Genomic DNA, 27,766 nt, shown 5'->3' with positions numbered 1-27,766 from the left:
AGGTACTGTAAGTATTTCATGACTGCATCTGTTCATATAAGAGTCATCATCCACTTTACTAATGCCTAAAAATTTCTTGCTAGGTACATCAGTATACTCTAGTAATGACAGTTTTATTATGTTTATATGATATGTGTTTTCAACTACTACTATTCAGACGACATTCTTGCAACAACTTTGAAAGATCTAACCAAAAGAGATATTGATATTCTTTCCTTATTTCTGGATTAATAAGTTTTTCCTTAACTTTAGCTAACTGATAATATTGCATTAATTGCCTTTTGTGCTTCCTGACGGTAATTACATATGTTTCACATTTTGTAAACATTTTTTCTGCTTTTTCGCATTTTTTCTGCTTTTTCACATTTTTTCTGCCGTATTCTCACTTATCTATTACTCGTGTTCTTACTATTTCGTTTAGCATGCAAAAAAGTTGTTTTTTTTTTTCAACAGGTATATAGCCTACTGATTGGTGCGTTTGGAACGTTTCAGCATAGCTCTAATATTGATGGTAAGGTGCACGTCCACTACTTTGTATTGCGACTATGATGTATGCGGATCATGGAACTCCAATGTCAATTGACATCACTTCGGCATGCAATAAGACATCCTCGAGCAGCAACAATTCCCATCCTTCCTCCATGTTCCATGCATCCGAGAAACATCCACGCCGGATGCTGGAATCGTTAAATGTTCTTCGCAAAAGGGAGCTTCTTTGGGACGTGGTTTTGGTGATTGGTAATACGAAGCTGTATGCTCATAGAGTTGTGCTTGCTGCTGCTTCTCCTTATTTTCATGTGAGTCTTTTTATTTTTTCTTTGTTTAAGTGCTTCCGGCATGAAAAACTGTTTTTACGCAATGTAATTATCTAGAACAGGTCTGTAAAATCTTAAAGGGAAACGAAAGAAAACACACAAACTTTTTCGGCAAGTAAACATTGTGTCGTGCTGTTATCTAGCGGAATGAGTGGGAAGCGCTACAATTTGTTGTTCATTATGTCCATTTACCGCTGTAGTTTATACTCTACTGATTTTTACAATATTCTATGATCTTTGGTCTTAACAATGATCTTTGGCTGTTATCATCCCAATTAGAGTTAATGAACTACATTGCTCTTTCTCATAATTTTGTGTGAAGTTTTTCGGAATAGTCAGTTTTGTTTTTAGGCGATGTTTACTGTCGAATTAGCTGAGGTGCATCAGACAGAAATAGCAATTCATAACATTGAAGAGAGGGCGATGGAACTACTCGTCGATTTTGCATACACCTCACAAATTACCGTTGAGGAGAGCAACGTACAGTCACTCTTGCCTGCCGCTTGCTTACTGCAAATGATGGAAATACAAGGTAGGCTGAAGACTTCGAGCAAAATCTATTGCAGTAGCCTGTAATGTGTCATGAAAAGTAATTCTTGTTTAATTTATGATTTTGTGTAGTGTAGTTCTTCTACATTCTGCCATGAGATGTCAATACTCCAGTTGCATTCCATATATCATATATTTTAGTTGCTAATGTTTTTAATTAGTGCTCAATGACATATTAGACAAGAAACTGGTTTTTCAGTGATTGATTTGTTTGTTAAGAGATCTGTAGTGAGTTTCTCAAGCGTCAACTTGACCCCACAAATTGCTTGGGGATACGGGCTTTTGCTGACACCCACTCATGCAAGGAACTACTTAAAGTTGCCGACAAATTCACCCAAGCCAACTTTCAGGAGGTTAAACGCTTTCTTTTTTTCATGTGCTGTAGATGTTTGTGTTTGCTATGATGTATATTTGTAAGCTGTTATTGTTTATTGTTTGCTGCAAATATCAATAGGTTAAGTACACAATTTCTCCATTTCCTACACCACAATTTATACCACAGTGTATGAAACTGGATATGCTGTGTATAACTTATCTTATAGAAACAATCACTGCGTTGATGTTCTGCATGTGCAGGTAAAGGAGAGTGAAGAGTTTCGACTACTGCCAGTGGACCAGTTGATTGAAATTTTAAGCTCAGATGACTTAAATGTGCGTTCTGAAGAGCATGTTTACAAAGCAGTTATTGCCTGGATGAAGCATGATCTGAAAGACAGACGCCCCATACTACCGAAGGCGAGTTAGTAGTCACCCATCGTACCTGCCTTTAAAGCAACTTATAAGTAAACCTACATATTGTAACAGGTGTTACAGCATGTCCGTTTGCCTCTACTCACCCCTAAGTTTCTTGTTGGAGTTGTTGACAGTGACCCGTTTATTCACAATGATGAACAGTGTCGCGATCTTGTGGATGAAGCAAAGAATTACATGTTGCTTCCTCAGGAACGCCCACTCATGCAAGGGCCACGTACAAGACCAAGAAGACCAATCACAAGGGAGGTCTTGTTTGCAGTTGGAGGTAAACCACTTCAAGTCTGTTCGAACCTCCCCGAACCAGTTTTATGGAGTACAGTTGTTGTTATTTCTATGCAGGTTGGTGCAGCGGCGACGCAATTAGCTCGGTTGAAAGATACTGCCCTGAAAATAGGGAGTGGCGTTTGGTGGCTCAAATGAACAAACGTCGTTGTGGTGTGGGTGTCTCTGTTCTGGATGATTTACTCTACGCAGTTGGTGGCCATGATGGAACATCTTATCTGAATAGTGTTGAGAGGTATCACAGGAACAGTCTATTCTTGCCAGAGATTACATTTAAAGTACTTTCTTCCCCCACCACTAACTAACATTAGACATAATGCTCTATGCCAAAGGTGATAGCAATAGAGGAAAACATTTTAAATACACTACGATTTCTCTACAGTAAATCATATCTTATCGTTTATCTTTTTTCATTGTCAATCGGGGAACGGGAAATGAAATGCTAAACATTATCACGTAGAAAAATCACAATTCAGCCAGCAGACAATGACGGGAAAAAGCAGCCAAGCCCAAGGGCTTAAAACGTGCAAGAATGATGTTAACACAACATAAAGGCGATCAATGGTTAGCACGGCCACTAAACCCAACATGCAAATAATAATAAAACAAATGGAAAAATTATGTGTTACAGTTAAATTTGGCCACTGATGCAGTGTGATAATTAAAAGCTGATAGGTGAAGTACACTTAATGCTTCAGTAACATGGTGACAACAACAAACAATAAGTTGTTTAAGATTAGTTCAGCTGGATGGTGAAAGATGCCATAGATGTTAACTTCATGTGCTTACCACATTTTTCGTATTTAGGTATGATCCACAAACAAACCAGTGGTCATGTGATGTGACACCAACCAGTACATGTCGAACCAGTGTTGGTGTGGCTGTTTTGGATGGTTTCCTGTATGCGGTTGGCGGTCAGGATGGCATGTCATGCCTTGACATAGTGGAAAGGTGTGTGCTTAAAAAAATGTGCGCTTTAACTTATTAGTCTTAGGTTTGTGAACTAAAGTCTGTATCTCATTTTTTCTTTTGTGTGCTGCGTGGCGAATAATCATGACTCGTCTTTAGTGTTTGCGCACACCGTCCTAAAGGCAATCGCTTTTAAAACTTGATAAAAAGCTATACAAAAGCATACCACAAAGACAACACTAGAGGAGCAAGAAGACATAAAACCATTCAGCATATCGTTTTTGTCTTGGCGGTTATGTTTTTACTTTGTACTTGTACAGTTCTCATACTTTATTATTTATAATCACTTAAATGTTGTCACCTGAAGTATTTTATATTTGCCAAACTACATCCGAGTTATGTTACTTAATTTCAGATACAGCCCCAAGTTAAACCGATGGAGCAAGGTGTGTTCAATGGGCTTCAAGAGGCTTGGGGTTGGTGTGGCAGTTTTAGGGAGCTACCTTTACGCTGTCGGGGGCTCAGATGGTCAGACCCCGTGGAATCTTGTGGAACGCTACGACCCAAAAGAAAATCGATGGACCGAAGTGGCTCCGATGAACACAAGAAGAAAGCATCTTGGGTGCGCTGTTTACCGGGTAGGTTATTTTTATTGGACTTCACTCAGTTTCTCAAAAGAATACTGGTTGTGGTTTTGAACACTGTCGCACTGTAGCTGGTATACTGGCAATCTTGTCGAAACCACATCAACAATGTATTTAGTACAATAGCGATATATTTATTAATCGGAAGTAATTAAAACTGGGTCGCGCATACTAAACACGGCCAAAACATAGTACAACGCTAGTTGATAAACACACGAAATAGAGCACAAATAACATTCTAATATCATCAGTTCTGCACGAGAATTATGTAGGAATAAGGGCTAATCATGACAATTAGCACACTATTTGGTAACGTCTTTCTGAAAATCTTTCCACATTTTGCAGGATATGCTTTATGCTGTTGGTGGCAGAGATGATACAACTGAGTTGAACAGTGTTGAGAAGTACAACCCACTCACCAACACCTGGAGTACAGTGGTCGCCATGATTTCTCGACGAAGTGGGGTGAGAAACTAAAATTACCAGAATCGCCCCAGCCAGTAACTTTTGATAGGTAACATTTCTGTTGTAATTAGGTTGGAGTTTCCGTTGTCAATGGACAGCTTATTGCGGTCGGTGGTTTTGATGGTACCAGTTACTTGAAAACCATCGAGATCTACACCCCAGAATCAAATACATGGAGAATGTATGACGGGATGCACTATAGACGGCTAGGTGGTGGTGTTGGGGTAATCAGGTTACCACAAACTTGAAACCAACTTCATAGCTCAGTTATATAGACAATGTCTGGCACTGTGACACAACACACAAGCACCTACATCTAAATGCAGTTTAGCAACGTAAGACGAAATGTGTTTGCTATGCAATGATTGAGAAGAGTTTAAGCTGATCTTAGAGCATTATGGAGATAGCTCATGTTCACTCGCACACAAGCTTGCGTTGCATTAATGATTGCTGCTTGGATACGCAAAAGCAGAAATTTGGACGTTTAACCGCGCAAGATGACGCCCGATTTCCTGTGCAATCTTATCTGACATCTTCGCCCAGTTCATTTTCTTTGTTTTTTTTGTTTTAAATTATGTTGTGAATACCTGTTGTGATGTGCTGCTATTACTGTTCTTTGCGGATGCTTACAACTTCATGCGTTAATGCACGAATTTCGCGAATATTGAAGTTGCTTAACTTAATACTTGATTGTTTAATGACTTCGGTCTTCATTTTGGTTAAAATATATGGCATTGGTGCAAGGTCTTTCGTTGAAGTTAGTTTGGAGTTGGACAACTAACTTTTCGGTGGCAGTCCAGTGACCATGTCATATTACGAGTCAAGCTATAAAACAATACAAGGGAAACAACGTTAAACAGAGTTAAGGAGATAAAGTTTAGCAGATAAATACTTTAGAATTACTCTAATTTATGCAATTGTGGAGAGGGTTTGATAAAAATACAAAAGCTCGTGGACGCTCAATCGTTCTGAAGCGGTGGGCAAAATTTGCTTCCAGATTCATTTACTGCTCGTAGGAATTGGAGTAAGTATCGAAAAAGCTAGAAACATTGGGATCACGTCAATTCACCGTGAACAAATTCACCGGCGAAAATTGGTCGTGGTCAATTGACCGGCGACACAAATCAACCGCTACGCATTTTATTTTTTATGCTAATTAGCATTGTTGTTTATTCAAATTATACGGTTTAAGTGATAATAGGGTTGCCATGCGTCCGGATTTCCCCGGACATGTCCGGAATTTTAGTGTTCAAACTGCGTCCGGGGGTAAATGCTAAAATATGCTTAAATGTCCGGAAATTTTAAAATTGTTTGTTGCGTTACGGGTAATAATTTCATTGTTACGTCATAAACGACAATAGAGCGCTCTATTTGGGATACAATGATACATGGATGAGTGGAGCTAGGCTAGTAGCTGAAGGCCTTACATCTTGGTCGATATTGCAAAATTTAGAACATGTCTGAAACGATAAGAGCGTTTATTCGCTGAAGAAAATTATAAAGCAGTGAAAGCAGTAGAAAAATAGCGCAACAAGAATTAAGTCTGTTGCAGACCAAATTAGAATACTGTTACGTTTTGCTTGTCCTCAGTCTTAGATACACAGTAGGCACATCTTTTATTCAAAACAGCTCAGTGAAGTTGTCATACACAGCAGCTCATTTCAAGAGCTTAAATCAGGTCTGACCGGGCGACTCCCTGTTGGACACGTACGAGTCGAAAGAAATACACGTGTGCTCAATCAAGCACGGAAAAGCGCACTCGGCCGCAAGGGAGAACGCAACAAAACACAGCGCAAAAACAAATGCAACAATACCAAGGAAATTGTCGGTTGTTTAATGCTTAATGATTTCGAAGTGGGCCGCGGGTTTTGTTCGCACCGTCAAGGTGGGGCATTGTCAAGGTGTTGTTGCATCGTTAATTTTTGCCATTGGCTATAGGGATGGAAAAGTAAGGTGCTATCCTTGTTCCTTGTTAGAGCGTGCCCAAACATGATACGATAAATATTTGACACATAGGCCTATATGGCATACACCAAAATATTAAGACCAGTTTAAAAGAAAACGAGCCAAACACCAAGAAATCGGAGAAATCTGAAGTAGCGAATCGTTTTATTTACTGCTGAAGGAAATCAGAAACTTGAGATAAAGAAACATCCAAATCCACAACCGTCAATCACTGTTCAACATCGACGTGCAATCAGAGGGATTGCATTTATATAAAATGTGTTTGTCTTATTTTTTCAAGAATTCAACGTAAACAGCAAAATTATTCGCAACGAATGAGTTTAAAAATCACGCTTAAAGCCTTAAAAGGAACCACAATACGGAAAACAACCAACTTCAAAATAACCAGAGCTAACATTCAAATTGTCATCTGAAAGTAGCATTTAGACATGCCTTCACTCACAGTTATGACAGAGGTAAGTGAGCTTTCCGATTTCATGTTGGGTGAGATTGGGATCCAAATGGGTGCATTTAACATGATACCAGCGATCGCAATCATCGCATTCCACCCACAACGTGTGACTCAAAGGATTTTACAGTACTGTGAAATTACGTTCGCAAAAACGCCAAAACAACAAACCATCACAAACTAAGATCATATGCGCACTGGACCGGAACGATTTATACTTTTTCTATGGTGACGTCTTGGATAAGACCTCTATCACAGGGCTGGGCAAACTTTTTGTACTGAGGGCCGCATTAGAAAAAATGTTGCAGCCGGCGGGCCGCACACTCTCATTACAAAGTAGGAAAATTTACCCGGTGTGTAAATAAGCGCATATTCATATTAAACACAATTTTTGCATTTCACACTCAGTTACGTTTAAAGCTACGCAATCTTCATCACAAAGGCCTACGGTAGCCGCTACCGTATTTGTATTTTATGATCAAACAATGCGTGAGAACTGTAGGGCTAGTTGCTGAAAGCATGTTGCAATACATGCACGACTGACGTGTGTGTGTTTACGCACTGAAAGTGAAGAGTGTATTGCTTGTAACAAAAGTAAAGTTGCCTTAAAGATTTGGTAGGGTACAGCTAAACCTTCCCTGAGACCGCCTTCTCTTAAAGCCGGGGGGATTCCGCCCAACCGTTGACCATCGTTTCATTTCATGTAATTACCTGTAACCTGTCACTAACCGCCGCAATCGCGCAAAAATGAAACAACGAAGTTGGGCAGACAAGCATTTGGGGACCCAAGAAGAAATTTCTTACATCTTTTCTATGGAGGAAAAGGCAAAAACAAAACAACAACTCATGACCCTACCTCATCTAGCAAATGTTAGAGGGGCCAAGCCTGTTCAAACTATTCGATAGTTCGCCTCGGATCTTCCAAATGTCACCTCAGGTACAACTGATGTATACCCGGGGTACCTGAAACAAATTTAGCATCGCATTTGCTTTGACGCCCTCTACCGACGACAAACAATATAAAAGAAAAGAAAAAAGAAGTAGAAAAACACACAAAAATACAAAACTTACGTTTATAGAAGCTATTTAGTCCGATAGCAGAATGTCCCTTCGGTACGACAAAATAATTACGTCCATGTTTGTATTTTGAACTTTATTGCGTCAACTTGGTTGATTTTCATTTCATTTCCACAGACATCATAGATTGCGGGTTTAAGCCATAGATATCCTATAAAACACTAGATCGCTCTTCTTATTGTTTTCGACCAACCAAAAATGAAGCCAATTGAACAGATTTGGCGGGAACAGTAAGGGACCCAAACTGGGCTTTGAACACGATTTTATAAGGCTTTTAAGCTGTTAGGTCCAACGTTAAATTGTGAGATTTCTTCGTCAATTTGTAATCTATATAAAACATGGATAAAAGGGGAACTCAATGCTGTGCTTACGGTTGTGGAAAAAGGAAAAAGAGAGTTAATAGCGCTACAGTAAGCGATAAGTTAATGGAAAGAAGTGCCAGTGAAGGGAGTTCGGATGATGAGACAAGAAAGGAAATTTGTCATCCAAGAACCTTCCATGCGTAAGCATTTTTTGTGCATAATAATAATTACCTACAACTAATGTTTTTCTTGGTTTAACGTTAATACCGGTACCGTATGTAAACTGTAGCGTAGCCTAGCCTATACTGGCACTGACATAAAGTCCTGTAACTGAAAGCTCTTTTCTCATTGCTTAAGGTGTTAAATATGCTACTTATGTCTATATGTTTCCGGTCTATAGTCTAACTGTATCTCTTATTCAACTTCATGCTTCTTAGAGGCATATTGGCTGTATTGTGCCTTTTCAAGCTAACTAACTCTCTTCACCATAACCATCACCAATAATGAAAAGTAACTACTATCCAGCCAAAAGTAACTACGTAGCCAAAAGTAACTACTCTTTTACTACTAACATAGTAGTTGATAAGTGATCAATTTTTTTCCAAAGTCGTCTATTTATTAAATATCTCAGTGGCCCATTGACAGGACATTCCTCGAAAAGAGTGGTGCTAATGTTGTTATACCTTGCTAAAACAAGACCACAAGCAGCAAAATGGCCCCCATATGAAACTTTAAAACCTGCAGATGTTAAACAACTACAGCGGTGCGATAACCACAGCCTTTATATGCCAGGAATATAGGCTACAGGTTAGTTGCTGAAAACTGAGTTGTAAAGAGCAATAGTGTAGTAGCACCGGCAGGTGTTTTTGTGCAACAGGAATTATTAATTAATCGTGTCTTTGCACCAGTCGTTCAATTTAATGAGCTGTAAGTTCTGACCATCTCATTAACATTGCAGCTGTTGTGTATTGGCATGGCGTTCAACTAATAACTTACCTCAGCTAAAAGTGCACCCGAACAGTCTCAGCTGCATTCGATGACATATTTTTATTAAAACATATATTTAGTACCAAGTATATGTACAACAGATTTCCATCAGACTCAAGACTAATTATTGGAAATTATTGGCTATAACATACTGGCAAGTATACAGGCACTGATATAATATACTAATATATATACTGGCAGTATAATATATAATATAATATATATACTTTGAATTGATTCACTGCAGGCTGGTCATGAAAGGAAGAAACCATATACACGAAATATGAAAACTGGTTTGCAGTTACAATGCAGTTCCGGTAGTAAAGATAAAACAAGTGATTGCCTTGTTAAAAGAAGCTCCTGTGATAAAGTAAAGTCTGACCATACATACAGCATAAGCAATTCACTCACTAAATTGAATACGAAAATCCAGTCACGAAGCAAACAAATTGCAGCAATTCGAAAAAATTTAAAACTCAGTCAGCAAAAGTCACGCATATTTAAACAGAAAATAGTTTCAATGAAAACTTTAATTCAATGTTTGCATAAAAATCAACTCCTATCTTCAAATTGTGAAGAAGTGTTGAAGGCATCATTTACAGGTGTGCCACTGCATGTCATGAAAAAAGCAGCAAAACAACTGCATTCCTCTAAAGGTTGCAAGTATTCCACGGAATTGAAGGCATTTGCACTAACCCTTCAGTTTTACTCTTCCAAGGCATATGAGTATGTCAGAAAAACCTTCAACTTAGCTTTGCCAGCACAATCAACCATTAGAAAATGGTACACCAAAGTGTCGGCTGAACCTGGTTTTACAGAACCTGCATTCAGAGTACTTTCAGCCAGAGTTGAAGAAGAAAAACAAGCAGGTAATTTGTGCTTTAATGCTGGATGAAATGGCCATTAAGAAGCATGTTTCTTGGGATGGCCATCGTTTCCGAGGTTTTGTTGATATTGGTGTGGAAATGCCAGCAGATGATTCCTCACCTGTTGCAAAAGATGCTTTAGTGCTAATGGTTGTTTCGTTAAACAATTCATGGAAAATTCCTTGTGGCTATTTTTTTACTGACAGTCTGACTGGTAAAGAGAAAGCTAACCTTGTAAATGTTTGTATTGGGCGGCTCCATGATATAGGAGTAGTAGTTTCTTCTGTGAGTTCCTGTGAGTTCCTTCCAGTCATCTTGCTATGATGAATGAACCTGGTTTGTCTTTAGACATAGATAACTTCCAAACTTATTTTAACCATCCTGCAGATGAAAATTCCAAAATATATATGTTGTTAGATGTGTGCCATATGCTTAAACTTATACGCAATACCTTTGGTGAAGGTGGCATACTTGTAGATTTTGAAGGAAAGAAAGTGAAATGGGAATACTTGGTTCAGCTGCAGAAACTTCAAAAAGAAGAAGGGTTACGCCTTGCAAACAAACTTAAGTTGGCCCATATAAACTGGAAACAACAAAAAATGAAGGTTAACTTGGCAGCTCAAGCAATAAGTGCAAGTGTAGCTGATGCCATTGAGTACTGCAGCAACACATTGAAACTACAACAGTTCCAAAGTTCGGCGTGCTATGTGCTAAAGGATTCAAATCACCTTTGAAAAGAAGCAATGAGTCCAGCTGGAGGCCATTTCTTGATTTTTCTTTTGATTACATTCTCAAGTTGAAGGACACTGCTGGGGTACAAATGCTTAAAACAAGACGGAAAACAGGCTTTCTGGGATTCTTGATGGCAATAAGAAGTATAAAAGGGTTGTTTGAAGATTTAGTTGGGAAAAATCAATCTCAACTAAGATATATCTTAACTTACAAGCTTAGCCAAGACCACCTTGAGTTGTTTTTTGGAGCCATAAGGTCAGCAGGAGGTTTCAACAACAACCCGACAAGCCAGCAGTTTACAGCAGCTTATAAGCGCTTACTTCTAAGAAGTGATATTAAAGGTGGAGTTGGTAACTGTGAACAAAAGTTACCAATTGAAATTTTGCATATATTCAATGGTGCTTCAACTAGTAACCCTCAGCTGACAGAATCAGGTGCTCATATTATAAGAAAATATGACCTACTTGGACGGGATGTAGAAGTCGACGAAGATCATAGCCTCAGTGAAATTCCAAACATTCTTGGTTTGTCTGAATACAAAAAAGCTGCCATTTCATACGTAGCTGGCTATGTTAGCAAAATGGTTGATAAGCAAATGTTGTGCAGTCACTGTAGTCAAGCTCTTGGTTCAACAACCAATTTTCCAGTGTCTGACTTCCTGCAAATGAAAGATAAAGGCAAATTATTTAAACCTTCCGAAAGTGTAGTAGTAGTTTGCGAGGAAACTGAAAAACAGTTTCAACGTCTTCTTAAAACTACAAGAGGAAAACTTCCCCAAGGTAAAATGTAGCAAAATAATTTATATTTGTCTGATGATTATTATATTTATCTGATATATATGTAAACACAACTTAGTTGCATAATTATCATATATACCTTGAATTTGTTATGTCGGTTTAGAAAAAGGAGTATCAGAAGGTATTGCAACATCTGTTCTGGCTAATATCAACCTATCCTTAGCATTCTGCAATCTTCAATATCATATGTTAGACACAAGTGTCACCAACAACCATATCTTTGACCTTATAAAGTTAGTTTCAAAAGCATACTGCAAAATTCGACTTTACCACCTTGGAAAAGAGTACAATGAAGAAATTACCTGCAAAAAGATACGAAAAAAATTTAACAAACTTGTACTATTCAGCCATCAGTAATGACAAGTGGATGACTCGTTACTGTTTAATTTCAAATGTCAGTCATTGACATAGTAATGTATGTAGTATAGTGATAAGTGAATGGTTTTGTTTTATCTCTTCTGTTTTGTAAAATTGTACATGTAAATAAATTTGGCTAAATGTTTATGTCCTTTTTTACCAAATTTTACACGTTTTACAATAGGGTCCAACAAATCAGATTCTTATTTGTAGTTAAAGTGTGGCACAATAGAAAACTAGGCCTATAGACTACAGTTAACTGAACATATTTCCAGATGTGGGCAGTCAATACTTTGACTTTGAAAGTACTGGCATAGAACCAAAACTAGCCTAGGCATAAATCTCTAAAAATCTTGAAACTATCACTATAAAAGTACCGATGGCGAATAGCCTAGCTGTTGAGACGACTAAAAGAAATCCGGTATTGACGGTAGGCCTATAGCTTACAATGTAACACATTCCTGTCTGGGATTCGGAACATGGTATTACAAAGTAATGTACGAAGGTACTGTATCAATGCCCATCTCCGATTATTCCAGTAGCCTATCTCTAAAATAATATCGTGCTAAAGCTATGAATTTTCAAAATATACGGTAGTCCAGGCTACATACGGCATCGGCGTATCCTACGATGTATAAAGAGTCCTAGCCCGTATAAGTTCTGTATAACGTTAGAACTAGGCTATTTATACAAATATACCGTACTGGAAACAAGACAATTGTCGATACAACTCCATCACAATTCAGCACCACTGTTGGGACTGACTGACTGGGTCCCTTAATGGCGGATTCGCAAAGTTTCAATTTGGCTTCAATTCCAGAGGCGAGTTGAGCGATCTAGTGTTTTATAGGATATCTATGGTTTAAGCTCAAAATTACCTCTCAGCTTTTTACGCGGATAATTTTGGAAGGAAGCCAGACTTTAATCAACGCGCGCCGCGCCGAATGCCAGGTGACGTCACAAACAAATAAAGAAACTCGTGGTCATTTTATTTTGACGGTGGCTGAGAAGGTCGCAGCTGTAAGAACTTGTGCGTTGGCTTGGTCAGTTCAATATTTTCAGAGTTGAGTGAAAGCTTGTTCTGGTACGTTTGGTGAGTTGAACATTCAGTATTTTCTTGATAGCGATAAACATGCTTATGATAGTGGTATATTTTGTCCAAACTTGTTAGCTTGTCTTAACTTAATATGATGTAGCACAATTGTATTGTTGGCATCTTGCATGTTTGTAAAAGTTCGAGTTTTACCACTTTTTCCTTTTCGTTAATTGTGCTATGACTAAATGGCTGAAGTTTATGAGACTGTCAGTTTTAAGTTTTGGTTTATTGAATACATTTTCGGTTGACGTTTATATCTGTTATTTAAACTGGATTATAGCTTGCTAGGTTATATAAGTACAAGTTAGCTTTCAAACTGGTTTTGGCTTGTTATATTTTTGTAAACAATATGACAACATTTTTGATCAAATTTTGTAATCTACTATTATAGGCTTAAGTTTTTGTTGTAAAATATAATACGTTTTTAACTTGGAAACTTTAGATGCAAAATAGCGTAAACGATATCTTCAATCAAGCCATTATGTTTGTAGGTTCAAGCGGTGATTATCGGATCAACAATCCGCCAATGACGTACACTTTCTAGAAAGGTTCTGTCTTCCAGCGGAACAAAGTTTTCATTCTTATGCAGCTAATTCTCATAATTAAGTGGCTGTAGCAAACTGTAGAATTGTTTATTACAGTTCACATAATTAAACTTTGTTTTCTGTAGTGGATCAGCTTTGTTCATGTGATTAGTGAAGTTCTCCAATCATAATGTATTCATGAAATTTCAACTACTTTTGGTGTTAATTTTTGAGCTGTCGCTATTTCAACGAAAACATCGTACATTCATAATTACTTTTCCATACCTCACGTTAACTAAACTTCAATGTTTTATCATATACTGTTGATAACTAACCCTAACAATATATGTTTTTTAGACTAAATCAAATACCCAGTAAAATCAAAGCAGCTTCGAAGACTGACTGCGTGACCTATTTCAAGTTCGGCTGAGAGTGAAATAGTCAGTTACTTTTTTGCGGTCCATTTAACAAAATTAAAGACACGTTTAAGCCGTGTGAACTATATGGTGGGCCTCTAGTGGACACCGAATCACTCAATACTAATAGTGTTTTGAAGTTTTCAAGAAATTTTCAATGTTTATGAGGTTTAGCCACGCTACAAAACGCTGTTCAAATTTTTTTCAAGCGTGTTGTCGTTTTGCTGACCTGGATGTCGTACATGTTGTTTTGGTGGAGCTACTTCGTATCCTGCTTCACCTTGTGGTTGAATCGCAGGAGAGGTCGACCAATGGGCCTGGATCTAGAGATGACTTCACTGTGAGAGATGTCCTTTGAAATTCCGACATAGGGACGTCGGCGACCTTGCCTTAGCTTTTCGAGCTAGCGTGCTTTCATGTGATAGGGTAGAGAGCTGCAGTCAGTGCGCTCCATCACACTGCTGTTCCTGATCTTGGTGCGCCACGTGACTCCTTAACTGCGTCGCAGAAAGCGCCTATTAAGGTGTCAAACACCTAAATCTAATCTAAACCTTCAGCTTTCTCTTCTGTCACGTATATGTTTCTCATTTACTAGGTTATTTGCTTGCGTTACGGTTTTGTAGCAGATGCTGCACATCAGTGTTGGTGCTGATGACCATTGAGAACCTCCCGCATTTGTTTGCAAAATCATTCATGAGTGTAAGGCCGCTTGTACACTTAGGCAAAGTTTTCTAAAATGTATCCTTTAGTTGTACACAAACTTTCGTTGCGTCAGTTAAGGGTCTAATGATCACGATGGGCCGTCCTTGTTCTCGATACTTTTCTGGGTTAGTCGGATAGAGAAAATAAAGTCAATTGATGACCTGTTTCTATGAAGTCGCTTTATGATTCGGGATAAAAACTGTCTGCTAAGATTTATAAACATTCAAATTGTACTCTGGCAATAACTTCGCCAACAACGCTCACCAAAGAGATATCTCTACGGTTGGTACAAGCTTTTCTAGTAGCTGTTGTTGCCACGGCACTTCTCAGCTCCTCGAGAGTTGTCAATTGTTTAAGCTCGTGCATCGGTGGAAAACTTTGTGTTTCGCTTCCGGCATGTTTTTATTTAATCATTATCATTAATTGCCACTGTTCCGTTTCATCACAGTAGTTATTTCGAAATTATTTGCAAAACAACGTCACACCCAGTGTTTTATTTAAGGTGTTTTGGGGGACCGAAACGGTCTCCTAAATTTCTCCAGCGGTTTCCCAAAATTTGGACTTGCAACTACAGTAAGACCTCGTTTAAGCAAATATGGCTATTTTTTGGTATTTAGATGAAACACTTGCGGTCTCTTAAAACTACTTAGCGGTCACCCAAACCAAACCTTAAAAAAAAACCTGGTCACTCCTATTGCGGATTTCTTCTTGTCGTGCTCAGACATTGGTCTGTTTCTCGATGCTCCTCCACCTACTCCACTGTTAAGAGATGTTAATGCACAGTGGTGTTGCGATCGATGTAGCGCTTTTAAGTTTTCTCTGGTCCAGTTAGTTTGAGACTTTAGGGCTAGGCAGTCAACAACTAGTCCTTTCTTATCTGGCCCGTACACGGATACATATTAGGTTGAGGGGAAAAGACAGTACCGGCAGCCAAGATAGGTTCAGTAACATGTAGCCTACAGGCGTGCTAATTTATGCCGACGTATTCAGTTAAGGTCGTAGCGTCATCAGTAGAAACGGTGATCGGTGGATCCGCAGGATCGTTGTCTAGTTTACGAAAGGCCCTGTTAACCCCAGCAAATCAGCTAGCGAGTAGGCACCTTTTAGATTTAGGGCGGCTGGACGGGATATGTTTCGTGTGGTGGCCATCTAGTGAACGCCTAAACATTTGGCGCCATAAATAAATTTACTGCATCTGCTGCACTAGCTGGGTATCGAACCCGCTACCTCCATGCTAGCAGGCAAATTTTATCCAAAAGAGCTATACACAGGAATTTATTTTGCTTAGAATTTCAAATATATATTATTCGAAAACACTCAAAAAAAAAAAAAAACTGTACCCACTGAATCCCCTCGTCCCTCCCCATTCTTGCAGGACCTTCGGTTCTACATCCTGTTACTTGTTTTTTCACCTTCCTGTATTGCATTCTTTTCTACCATGCTGGGGATCGAACCTGGAACCTCTAGCACCGAGTGCAGTGTCCAAGCACACGAGCTATCAAGTTGCACACGTATATGATGTTGTGTAACAAATATAACCAACGACGATGCATCAGTTGTTAAATTTTGAAAAGGGAAAGACACAGGTCATATGGCTTCACAGAGACCTGAACTCGGTAACTTTTGCTCGGAATTCTGTGATAAACGTCGCAAGCTACAACGCGTCTGGCCTAATCTACATTTGTTAGCACATATACCATCATCACATCAGTTAAAAAAAATTAATTGAAGTTTTTGAGGAATCAAAGCAAGAACCTTTGCACCGATGTCAATGACGGAGGGCGCGATCAGTTCTGTGAAGTATGCCTTGCTCCTGCTCTGCGTTTAACCCTTTGTTCGTCAGGATAACATTCATTTCAGCTCACGGTCGATTCAACTCTGGAACTCAACCAACGTAAGATGAAACCAAGGATAATTGAGTCCAAGGTTTCAATCCACACATGTTGGTTGGGTCATCCTGAGTTTAATTGTTCTAGAAGTATCTTCCTCGACTGTACAGAAATCGAATTCACCTGAAACCGTTCATCAATATCATAGAAAATGATAAGTGACTCCAACGTGATTTGAACACGAAATCTTCTCATCTGGAGTCGCTACTGCTTAGCCACGGAGTCATAATGTTGACAAAACATTGTACCAATATAAATGATGTAAAGGTATACATGTAATCATTACACACATTATAACGTGATGTCAGAAAGCTAAGTTTATACGATCATGTTAAATACATATTTTCACTTTGCTGACTCAGTTACAGTTTCGAAGGTTATTATCAGTCGGTATTACGTTACACTTGTGACCGTGGACCAGGCTGCTTATGTTTTATTCACGCATGAGTGGCTTAAGAGCTTAACGCCGGGAATCGAACCTGGAACCTCCAGCACCGAGTGCAGTGTCGAGTCACATGAGCTACGAATTAACTCATGTAAACGATGTGATGTAACAAATGTGACCAATGTACATTCATCAATTCAAAAAAAAAATGATACAACCATTCGACTGCAGGGGGATCTGAACCCAGAATCCTTCGCACCGAATCCTGCAATTCCTATCGCGAGCTACAAATCGTCTAACGAGCGTCCTTAACCAACACTCATATTCTCACCAGGTGACAAGATTGAAAATAAATTAAGTTCAAGACTTTAAAAAATCGATTCCAGAACATTTGCACTGATGTAAACAACGAATTGTAGGTTGAGTCGTCCAGGAACCGTTCGTCAGTACCAAAAAACTGAGATAAAATATCAAGTGCCCGCTTAAGATTTGAACACGCCACTTTCTGATTTGTAGTCAGTCGCGCTACCGTTGCGCCATAGAGTCGTCATTTTTAAAAGGTAGTACCAGCACACTCGACCACAACGAAAAGTATACATGCAATAACATCACATGTTATGTCTTGATGCAAGAAGGCAGAATTTGTACGACCCTGCTATAGATTCATTCTTTTTGTTTTGCCTTATTGCAAACATGTGTGTTTCGGAATAGACGATCCAAAAAATTCTCCCTACTGCACCACCCCATAACCCAATTGAACCCGTCCTAGCAGGAGCATCAGTTCCAAAAACGTAGGTGACTTGGGGCAGTTGACCAGAATTCTCCTCCCTGCATTGCGTTTTATTCACCCATGAGCTGACCGTCTGTAATCTATAATCTATATCATTGGATCAGGGCTTCAGGGCATTGGTTTTGGTACATCACATTGTATTTATTACATTTTTAATTGTGCATTCATGGTAAAATGAGCCCACAGCTACATTCTTGAAGAATAAAAATACGCTTACAAGCAATTAGACACTATACTGGCATATGCGACCCCTTGATGGGTAGCCTACACGTTAATGATATTAAAACTTTCAAAGGAATTATTCTAACTATTAAAAGGAAAAATGACTGTCAAGGAATCGAAATCGTGACCTATTGAACGACGAGGAGGTGTTTAAGGCTTGAGCTACCAACCGGCTTCTGTCAATGCCGTTAATTTCAGTATATTCTACAGATGTAAATGGACAAAAACATACCCAGCGTGGAATGGAATCGAACGCGAAACCAACTAGTCGAAATCCCATTCAGAAAGATTGTGCTTGCACTACATTTTAGGGTTGTTAACTTGTTGGGATCTGCTTTGACAAGGTTGTTTTTTGTTTATATATGTTATTTGACTCATTCTAAGAAACCGATTCTTGAAACACATGTGTCAAGGTTTTATTCTTCACAATAGATTTCTCACTTTTTAAGCAGCCAAGTTGGAAACTTTACTGATTTTAGAGCGAAATACACAAGTCATAACATTATCAATTAATATAACCCACACACAAAACATACAAAATGTACACAGTAAACGTCAAACTGAATACAATGAAACAGAAATAAGCGCAATAGATGCAAAATAAATATGATGACAACAGAAAACAGTATGACAAACTTAATTGTAACTTATTAATAAGTCGTGCCCTTTATAAAGACGCGGGTTCCAATGTTTTATTAATGAAGCTTCCACCACTAAGCTGTTATACTCCCAAATTGCTAAATATTGTTTATATATTTTCGATAGACATGTTTTTCAATCCCACCATTACTCACAAAGTGACGCGCGGTGTCACTGATGAAAGCTCGTTATCAGCCAATCATGGGCGGTTACTACAAATTTATTATTTATTTACTAGGTTTAAAACGTGCACGAATAATGGTATTATTTTGCGGACGATAGCGGGCAAGTTAAGTTGAGGAGATGTTTGTTTCAGCAAAAATGCCAAATCACAAGTCATAGTTTCATCAGCATACCAGCAAATAATCATGGTCGAAAATCGAACGATTTGCTACGAGCTTTGTTGCCACGGCAACAAATCGATTTGTTATTTTATATTATTACACAATTCTTGAATTAGAATTTTGCTACATTATATTTAATTATATTAAACCTATGATATTGTTTTGCGGCCACAAGTTCTGAAACACTTAAACCGTACGAGTATTTTTACGAGTTAATATATTATTTTATCATATTACGTTTTTATCAAAGGAAAGATTTACAATCTGTTTCCAATCAGCAATTGGTTTCGATTGCGGTTTTTAGCACGTGACAAGTGTTACTTTGTTATGTATCATGTTGTTTGTTTCATTTATATTGCATTAGCATTGTGTATTTCATATATTTTATTAAAAGAATTCGGTTACCATGAGGCTTTGTAATAATAATGTTAATAACCTATGTTTTCCAGTGATTTAATTCCAACCAATTATTTATATTGTTTAAATTTTTTTGTGCGGTAATGACCTTTTTCCAGTCACCAATCAGCCGTGTGACGAATTCGATTGCGATTTGTTGACGATTTCAATTTTATTATGTATCATGCAGCTGTATGGTTCATTATTTCTAGAATTTTGTATGGAACATCCGTTTTTTGTATATTTTATTGTAAGAATTGATCTGTGATCTTTTAACCGCTGGTAACGAGGGTAGTCCACAAGATAGCCAGAACCTGTAACCGTTAAGAGCCGCGGAGCATCAGTCAGAAATTAAGACCATTTAGAATGGAACATGCAAGAATGTGTGACGTAATATGCAGTGCGACGTGCAATGCAGTAACATGATGTGAGAACTAAAAACACAGCAACGGTATAAACATTGCATAGATAATATTGAACACTTTTATAGAAAGTCATGTTGTCGTCGTTCCATTTGAGAAGCTTGAGCGTACGAAGGCACAGGATCAAAAGACGACTTCTTTTGGCTGAAAAAAATATAGAACAAAATCTTGATTAAAAGTACGAAGCCATAGAATTAAAGCTGATGTAGGCCTGCTATGCCAACGTTAAAAATTTGCAAAAAATGCTGGTAATGCTGGTAAAAGTTTAAAATTGACTGCGTTTGGCGATGTTGCCAAAAAGTCAACTGCTCTTAGTTTTTGAAGCCGTTCCACCGCGTCAAGGTGGCAGTCGTCGGAACGGTTCTTTGGGAACGGGGAGAATCCCCCACTTCGCTACCGATGGGTGTAGAGAAGCAGGATAAAGACCGTTGTAAAAACACAAATACCGAATTCTTCTTTTAACTACCGAAAATACCGAATATTATGTTTTGTACTTTCTACTTTTTTAGTATAGGATTTGGTACGTTACGATGCGACCTCCTTCTCTTAAAGCCAGGGGGAATCAGCCCAACCGTTGATTGTTGTTTCATTTCATATAATTACCTGTAACCTGTAAATAACCGCCGCAATCGTGCAAAATGAAACAAAGGGGTTGGGCAGACAAGCATTTGCGGACCCAAGAAGAAATTTTTTAAAAGTTTTCTATGGAGGAAAAGGCAAAAACAAAACAAGTCATGACCCTACCTCATCTAAGAAATGTTGGAGGGATCTAGCCGGTATCGCGCGGTGTGGTGTGAGAATTTTATACAAGACAATAAGAGAAGGCATATGGTCGCGTTAAATGTTGTGGCCTATTGTTGTTGTTTTAATTATATTTGACTGAAAATTTAGTCAACCAGACCGAAGTGCGGTCAACCTAGGATTGTTTTACTAGGATACTTTACCTAGGATACTTTGTAATACTTTACTTGATAACCTGAAAAAAAATAGTTGAAACCAACATCGGTAACTCAAACCGGCCATGCAGTATGTGAATTATCTTTTTAAGGTTGTGTTGCGCGCTAAGGCACCAATCCAACCGCTGCATTAGGTTGGAGTGCCAGAATAAAGGAAAGTATAGAGTCTTATGCCTAAAATAAGATACAGTATATATAAAAAATAGAAATATAACTGCACTGGAGTCGATGGACACAATGGGAATAACTAAATAGAATTGTGTGGTTCCGAAAACAAAAACCCTAAAAGTTTATTCGCAAGATTGAAATAAAATAGTGCTGGATAACCTAAGCGAGCTACACCCTAGGAGCACTATTTTATCTGAGGACCCACAACAAACTCCATAAGCCTCGAATTGTTTGTGTCTGTGGCTTAATGCCCCGTCGGACCTACTTGTTATATTGAGTGCCGCCATCTAGGGGAGGCGTGAAATGTCGGAGGTCCCTACCCTATTCTACACGGCACTTTGTCCCCCTAGGATAGGGTTATGAGAATGCAGGCTAGTATAGGGGCGCGAGGGCAAAATGTTCTTAATTTGGGCCGGGACACTGGATCGCTTTGGGCTTGGCGAAACCAGTGCTGCATCGGGTCCTGCACCCTCCCGACGATAAAACAGTCAACACACAACAATATAAGACAGAAGAACTCAATGATTCAGACTATGAGAGAATAAGACAAGCGATAAAACAATACACAACAACAATCCCATCAATTTTAAGAGAAAGAGAAAGTCATTATGCCATCGACTCCAGCACCTCCACTCTCTTGTTGTAGGCCTATATAAGGTAATCCCAGTAAATTTGTTACTGGTTTTAGATAACTGTCCTTTGGTTAAATCGCAAAACAGTTTTATTGAAAAAATGTTTAAAATTATCTTTGCATTTATGGTAAAATGTAAATGTAACAGGTATTAAAATAAGCAATAGTTAATCTTCTCCATATTATTATTGCTATTATGTTAACACCCACAATTATTAGCAAAATTATTGTAACAAAAATAATATCATTGTAAACTATGCAACATATAAAGGGCCTAAGCAAACAAGATATTTGAAAATTTACCTCGGATCTTCTAAACTTTACTACTTCAGGTACATTTGGGATATACCCTAACTGAAAAAAAATTACCATCGCATTTGCATTTACGCCCTCTACCGACGACAAAAATATTAGAAAAAGAGAAGGAAGGAAGGAAGTAGAAACACACAAAAATACAAAAATACGAAATGTCCCTGTCTTTCATAGAGGTGAATTTAATGAATTCTTATAGAAGTTATATTAGTCTGATAACATAATGTCCCTTTTTGCTGCACTACATGGTTTAACATTTCTACACCAGGGGCGCAATGTGCGATGGTAATGCCGCCTGAACCGTAACCTACGATGCACCGGCGCGCCGGCAACTTGTCGTCGGAAGCTTCCTCTCTCTTCCGTGTTTGTCTCATCGCTACTTCTTCTCATCGTCCCTCGTTGGTTACCAGCGCGCTCCTAACGTTATTATGCTCTGCCACTAAATATTGCTTTGGTTGGTTGGTTGGTTGATTGGTGGTTGGACTTCCATTAGACCTTAAAAGTAACAGAAGGGTCAACCCATGCTTACACAGCCAAACCATCACCCATGATTAATAGCTTGACACCAGCAATTCATTAGTTTAATTCAGGAAACTAGTTGCTAAAACGAGACCTACCGATGGCGAGCTATAGCTGGGTCGAGGCCGCTATAGAGGCCGAGGCCTTCTTGATATTGAACAAACACTATCGAAGTTATTGAAGTGGAATTGAATGTTGAAAGAGTCTGAAACAATATTGTTATTATTAGTTGACGATCGAATACACTTGCTAAAACTTTGAAGTAGCTTTTAATCGTAGCTATGTGTCTAATAATTTCATTACTGTTTTGAAGTCTTGTACGTCTTGTATATGTACGTCTTGAAGCTTGTGTAAGATGTCACAATGTTTGGGAAACGTGAAACGTGAAAATGTTTGGTTTATACGAGAAACTATCAGGGAAATGACCTGCAAGAGATTAAAACCAGGAATGAAAATAGACAAATATCAACACGATTCTCGGGAAAAATCGATATTTAATATGGTGAGAATTAAATACGGGCCCAAGAAAGACATTACATTACCACTTACTATTGGCGTAACCACTATTAGTTACTGGTTGCACGGAAGTAGATGAAAGTGACTAGAAGACTTGGAACTTCAAAGTAGAAGCTTCAGCTGATGGAAGAAATATCTTGGGAAACGAGTATGAAAAAATTTAAGTTTTATTTTCAGCAATAAAACGAACTCACCAGAACTATAAATTATCGTAGGATGGTGACGACCCACAAAGGGGCGATGGGGAGGACACAATCATTATCAAACTTTGGCTCCAATGACATCATAATTGTATTGTTGGTAATTATTAAGGCCCTGGAACTTTTATGAAATAGAAAAATTCCTAAGTCACCATTTTCGTCATCTCAAAAAGGGGAACTTTTGGCAACGTGACCGTGATGTTAAATAAAGCTTAAAATACACCCCCAACACAATTTTACTGAACTGAACAAAGCCAAAGCAGATTTCTAAGTTTCTATGCTGCCTACGTATACTGTAGTTCTGCTACAAATCTTGACATGTTCAGTTCACAGCAAGAAATGTTCAGATTTGAAGATTTCAGATCAGCTTTGGGGGTACAAATTCTCCTGAAACACCAGATTCCAGATATCTCGAGCTCAACTTTTGAACAGAATCCAGAGAAACTGAACATATTTAAACTGAAGGTCACTGCATGGCCAGGAAAAAATAAATCAATAAACGCCAACAAAAAAAAACTCTATAAAAAATCCAAAAAAATCACCAATTTACAGGCTCCAAAAATACTCTTTAACACAAACTGTACAAACGCCAAAGCGCAGAAACGCAACAACGAGACCAGTGCAGGATTAAGGTGGATGCTATTGATGCTGCAGCATTAGGCCCATTCCTGAAATAGGCCCAGACGAAAACAGACGTGAATTTTCCGGACGCTGAACAGTTTTCCTTTGCTTAATTAACCCACAAATAATTCTTATTATGAAATTTGTAGTCCGACTTTCGCACGCCTAGGCACAGTGTTACGCCTAGGCACGTAAGATAAAGCAAGATTTTGGCATAGACTACTTATTTAAGATGAAAAATTATAACACTTTTCGAGCTGTTTCAGGGCCCTTCATTACTTCAGCCGCAGATAAGATGCACGGCTTTATTAACTCTTCCCCAATCGTGTATGCTTTTTTTGGTTTTAACTATTCGTAGAGAAACTAGATAGGATTCATGAAGAAAGGATTTTTCGGTAGTCGTCATCTTTTCATTTGCTTTTTTTAATCGTTCATATCAGAGAATATTCGTCCAAAATATTCAAGTGGCTTGCCTTCAAGATTGTTGTGCTTTGAATGAAAGTGACGAACAACTTTAGAAGGTTTCATAACGTCATTTGGCAGAATTTGGGAGCACACCAAACATTAGGGCCGTGACGATTGTTCACTACCCGGAACTATTGTAAAACCAAGCTCCAAGTATTTTTATTGTATTGCCTGACAAATTCCCCTTTTCGTTTCTTACTTCCCTCTGTGACACTCAACTTATCTGCATATGCCCTTTTCGTAGTTTACATTTGCACCTACTGATACTTGGTTCATTTCCATTTTGAGAATTATTTGTTTCAGAAGTCTTAGTTTTTTCCTTCTTGTTAAAATACACTTGTTGGTTCGTTGATTCCATATTAATCCTTCTGTAGTTTAACAGGACAAGCTATTGCAGCATCTGAAAAGTGAAGAATGACCTTGTATTACAAAACTTTTTGAAAGCTAGACGCAGTTTATGACGAAACAATCATAAACGGCACAAAATCTAGGTCATCGGAAGGTTAACCTTTATTATTAAACAGTTCTGCTGTATCAACGAAGGAGAGATAGGCTATGCCAGTTTTAGCCTACTGCTGTAAATCGGCCAAGCGTAAAATGAGTTTTACAGGAAGTATCAACTTTGCAATGCTTATGATTCCAGATTAAAATTAGCTTGGCAGAAAGTAAGATACGGTACTTCGCGGACCGGCGGTTGAGAACCACTGAGTTAGGCTAAACCTTAGGAATAGATTAGGTTAAGGCAGTAAGATTAGTACTCATTATGGTTGGGAAAAGAGTTAGCAATCATTATTGTTGAGTTCAATGTTGTTTCATTGCCGATTCACAAGCTAACACCGTGCAAACAACTGCCGGTTCACAACAAAAAATGATGGAAACCAGTGTCAGTTTATAACAAAAAATGATGGAAAGCATTGGGGTTCACTTGGACGCTAGCGATTGCCTTAATTCTAAGACAATTGCTAATGTTTTTTTTTTGCACTGTGACGTAGGCTAAATATACGGCGTTGTGTTTATTGTAACGGAAGATTTCAAGTTAATGCGATAAATTTTACGGTTCCACAATTTACAAATTTAGCTGCGTTTTGTGCACGCTTGCTATGGCGTCTCAACTCAGTGGATGGGATAAAGCGAAAAAGAAAAGGAAAGAAGCAGCAGAACAAGAAAAGCTTCTGGCGAAAATTCCAAAACTGAGTTCATACTTTGGAATGCGAGCAGCTTCGTCTCAATTGCCTGCGTCGGATGCGATTGCGAATTCGAGCGCTCCTGAAGACCAGGCCAAGCAAGATGAACCTGATGAGGAAAGAGAGGATAAAGAGCGGGAAAGTTCAGCGGAGAGAGCAGAGGTGAAAGGAGACGCTATCACTGGCGAAGCACTGGCGCAAACGCTGGAGGATATCACCAATGATTTAGGACAGTGGGGTAAAATCAACGCTGACACTCGAGAATATTGGGCCAAGAAAGGTTCAAAACACTGCCAACACACTGAATCGATGTTTGAAGAGAGCGCCAGACAATACCTAGGTGAATCATTCCAACGTCGATGCACTAAGACCTTCTTCGTGCGTACGCATCCACTCAATGGTGAAAAATCCTATAGACAATGGTTGTGCTACTCGCCTTCGACCGGGAAGGTGTTCTGCTTTGCATGCAAGTTGTTCGGTGGTAATGCTGTTCAAGCAACCAAGTTCGTATCCGGCGGTTTCGACAATTGGAGGACAGGCGAATCCAGAATAAAAATGCATGAAAGCAGCGATGGTCATCGCAAGGCTATGTTGTCTTTTGCGAGCCGACAGAGGGAGGCCGGTCGTGTTGACTACCTAGCCGCTAAACAGGTCGAGGAAGAGCGGTGTTACTGGCGCCAGATTGTAAAGCGGCTCATCGACGTTCTGATATTCCTAGCTAAGCGTGGCCTTGCTATAAGGGGCGCGGATGAGATCATAGGTTCCCCTCATAATGGTAACTACCTTGGCATCATTGAGTTGTTGGCGGAGTACGATACTCTGCTGGCTAGCCATATTAGAAAATATGCGAACTGCGGGAAAGGTCACATTTCTTATTTGTCATCCACAATTTGCGAGGAGCTGGTGCAGCTCATGGGACAAAAGGTGCAGGACACCATCCTGAAAGAAGCCAAGAAGGCGAAGTATTTCTCTGTCTCGATTGACTCTACACCTGACGTATCACACCTCGACCAGCTAACGATTGTTATTCGATATGTTCTGCCGTTGGGTCCAGTTGAACGGTTCCTGACATTCTTGCCTATGATGAGACACACCGCTACGCACATGGCTAGCATACTTCTGAACTTTCTGAAGGAAAATGGCTTGGATGTTACTAACTGCAGAGGCCAGTCGTATGACAATGCGTCAAACATGTCAGGACGGTACAACGGTGTCCAGGCAATTGTGAAGCGAGAATGTAAATATGCTGCTTTTATTCCATGCTGCAACCACAGTTTAAACCTGGTAGGAGACCAGGCTGTTAATAGCTGCGCTGGCTGTACCAGGTTTTTTCATTTTGTCAATGGACTATACGTTTTCCTGTCTGAATCGACATATCGCTGGCAGAAACTGAAGAATCGCTGCACATTAACGCTCAAAGGTTTGTCTGGAACCCGATGGTGTGAACGTGCAGATGCTGTCAAAGCGCTAGTAGAAGGGTGGAAGAGCATTCAAGAAGTCCTGGATGAGCTTGCGGCAGATAAGGAGCAGAAGGCCGATACGAGAAACCAGGCCGACGGATTTTCGCGCAGGATGGACGAACTTGAGACTGCAGTTATGGCGACTGCCTGGAACGATATCCTATGCCGTCTCAACAGTACGAGCATTAGCCTCCAAGACCCTACAGTCAGTCTGAATACGGCAACTAGTTTATTGGCATCACTGGTCGACACGATTCAATTTGCACGGGACAGATTTGACGTGTATGAGCAGATGGCGATCGAAAAGGTTCCTCACGGCGAATACAAGGCTGAAGAACGTCGAGGCCGTAAGCGAAAGCGAATGCCTGATGAAGGAGCTGCAAACGAAGAAAACCTCACCCCTAGGGAAACATTCAAAACCCATATATATCTGGTCATGATCGACAGACTGTTAGCTGAACTGGAAAAGCGAATGAAGGCGTATGAGGATATATCTACAACATTCGGATTTCTTTCGGAGCTAACGTCATTGAGCATAAAGCAGATCGAGAATAAAGCTCAAAATCTCGTTTCCTCGTATCCAGATGACTTGGAAGACACGCTGGTGGCTGAGCTCATACAGTTTGCTGCATTTATGCGCACCCAGAAATCGGTGAGTGTGAACGAGTCAGCAGAGCTTACCATGTACAAGCTTTTGTCGTCGTTGAACCTTTCTCAAACATTTCCAAACGTCGAGATTGCTTTGCGCATCTATCTGTGCTTGATGGTGTCTAATGCCTCCGGCGAGCGGAGCTTCTCAAAACTGGGAATAGTCAAAGGAGAGCTGCGGTCTTCGATGAGGGAGGAAAGGCTAAACATGCTGGCGCTTATGAGCATTGAACATGAGGTGCTGAGCAGCCTTGACTGCACTGACATGATCGAAGATTTCGCGCTTGCTAAGGCTCGAAAAACAGTAGTATAA

The 27,766-nt window shown here is 39.2% G+C and overlaps 2 protein-coding genes and 2 long non-coding RNA genes across 12 annotated transcripts; 3 read left to right on the top strand and 1 right to left on the bottom strand.

The window, feature by feature from the left end:
• Positions 1-545: 545 nt before the first annotated feature.
• On the top strand, positions 546-5,164 carry LOC143470583 (kelch-like protein 20). Its single transcript, XM_076968808.1, has 10 exons — positions 546-797; positions 1,167-1,347; positions 1,584-1,717; positions 1,941-2,099; positions 2,169-2,382; positions 2,457-2,634; positions 3,207-3,350; positions 3,724-3,946; positions 4,298-4,417; positions 4,489-5,164. The coding sequence occupies exons 1-10, from the start codon at positions 546-548 to the stop codon at positions 4,663-4,665; spliced, it is 1,782 nt and encodes a 593-aa protein (XP_076824923.1). The 3' UTR covers positions 4,666-5,164.
• Positions 5,165-9,242: 4,078 nt separating this feature from the next.
• LOC143470950 (uncharacterized) lies at positions 9,243-12,759 on the bottom strand. 9 transcript variants are annotated; one of them, XR_013119447.1, is made up of 7 exons: positions 11,671-12,756; positions 11,259-11,452; positions 11,024-11,148; positions 10,791-10,920; positions 10,514-10,645; positions 10,294-10,443; positions 9,243-10,183 (listed from the first exon to the last, which is right to left on the bottom strand). It is a non-coding gene; the product is annotated as an uncharacterized LOC143470950 (long non-coding RNA). The 9 variants fall into 9 exon arrangements; XR_013119449.1 differs by having other exon boundaries at positions 10,791-10,885; positions 11,671-12,755; XR_013119442.1 differs by having other exon boundaries at positions 11,006-11,148; positions 11,671-12,754.
• Positions 12,760-12,846: 87 nt separating this feature from the next.
• Positions 12,847-14,846, top strand: LOC143470752 (uncharacterized). The gene is made up of 3 exons (XR_013119397.1): positions 12,847-13,041; positions 13,536-14,008; positions 14,194-14,846. It is a non-coding gene; the product is annotated as an uncharacterized LOC143470752 (long non-coding RNA).
• A 10,415-nt stretch (positions 14,847-25,261) lies between these two features.
• LOC143470693 (zinc finger MYM-type protein 1-like) lies at positions 25,262-27,766 on the top strand. Its single transcript, XM_076968958.1, has one exon. The coding sequence runs from the start codon at positions 25,262-25,264 to the stop codon at positions 27,764-27,766; it is 2,505 nt and encodes an 834-aa protein (XP_076825073.1).

Source organism: Clavelina lepadiformis, chromosome 9 (assembly GCF_947623445.1).
Source record: "Clavelina lepadiformis chromosome 9, kaClaLepa1.1, whole genome shotgun sequence".
In the NCBI taxonomy this organism is placed as follows: Eukaryota; Metazoa; Chordata; class Ascidiacea; order Aplousobranchia; family Clavelinidae; genus Clavelina; species Clavelina lepadiformis.
Note: the sequence above shows the minus strand (reverse complement) of the source record. Positions and strands in the feature narration are given on the sequence as shown.

Bases quoted from the DNA above. Each gene is read 5' to 3' on its own strand.
- LOC143470583 (XM_076968808.1), top strand. From the start codon at position 546: ATGATGTATGCGGATCATGGAACTCCAATGTCAATTGACATCACTTCG. The intron at 1,348-1,583 runs GTAGGCTGAAGA...TTGTTTGTTAAG, and splicing joins GCAAATGATGGAAATACAAG to AGATCTGTAGTGAGTTTCTC. The intron at 2,383-2,456 runs GTAAACCACTTC...ATTTCTATGCAG, and splicing joins GGTCTTGTTTGCAGTTGGAG to GTTGGTGCAGCGGCGACGCA.
- LOC143470693 (XM_076968958.1), top strand. From the start codon at position 25,262: ATGGCGTCTCAACTCAGTGGATGGGATAAAGCGAAAAAGAAAAGGAAA.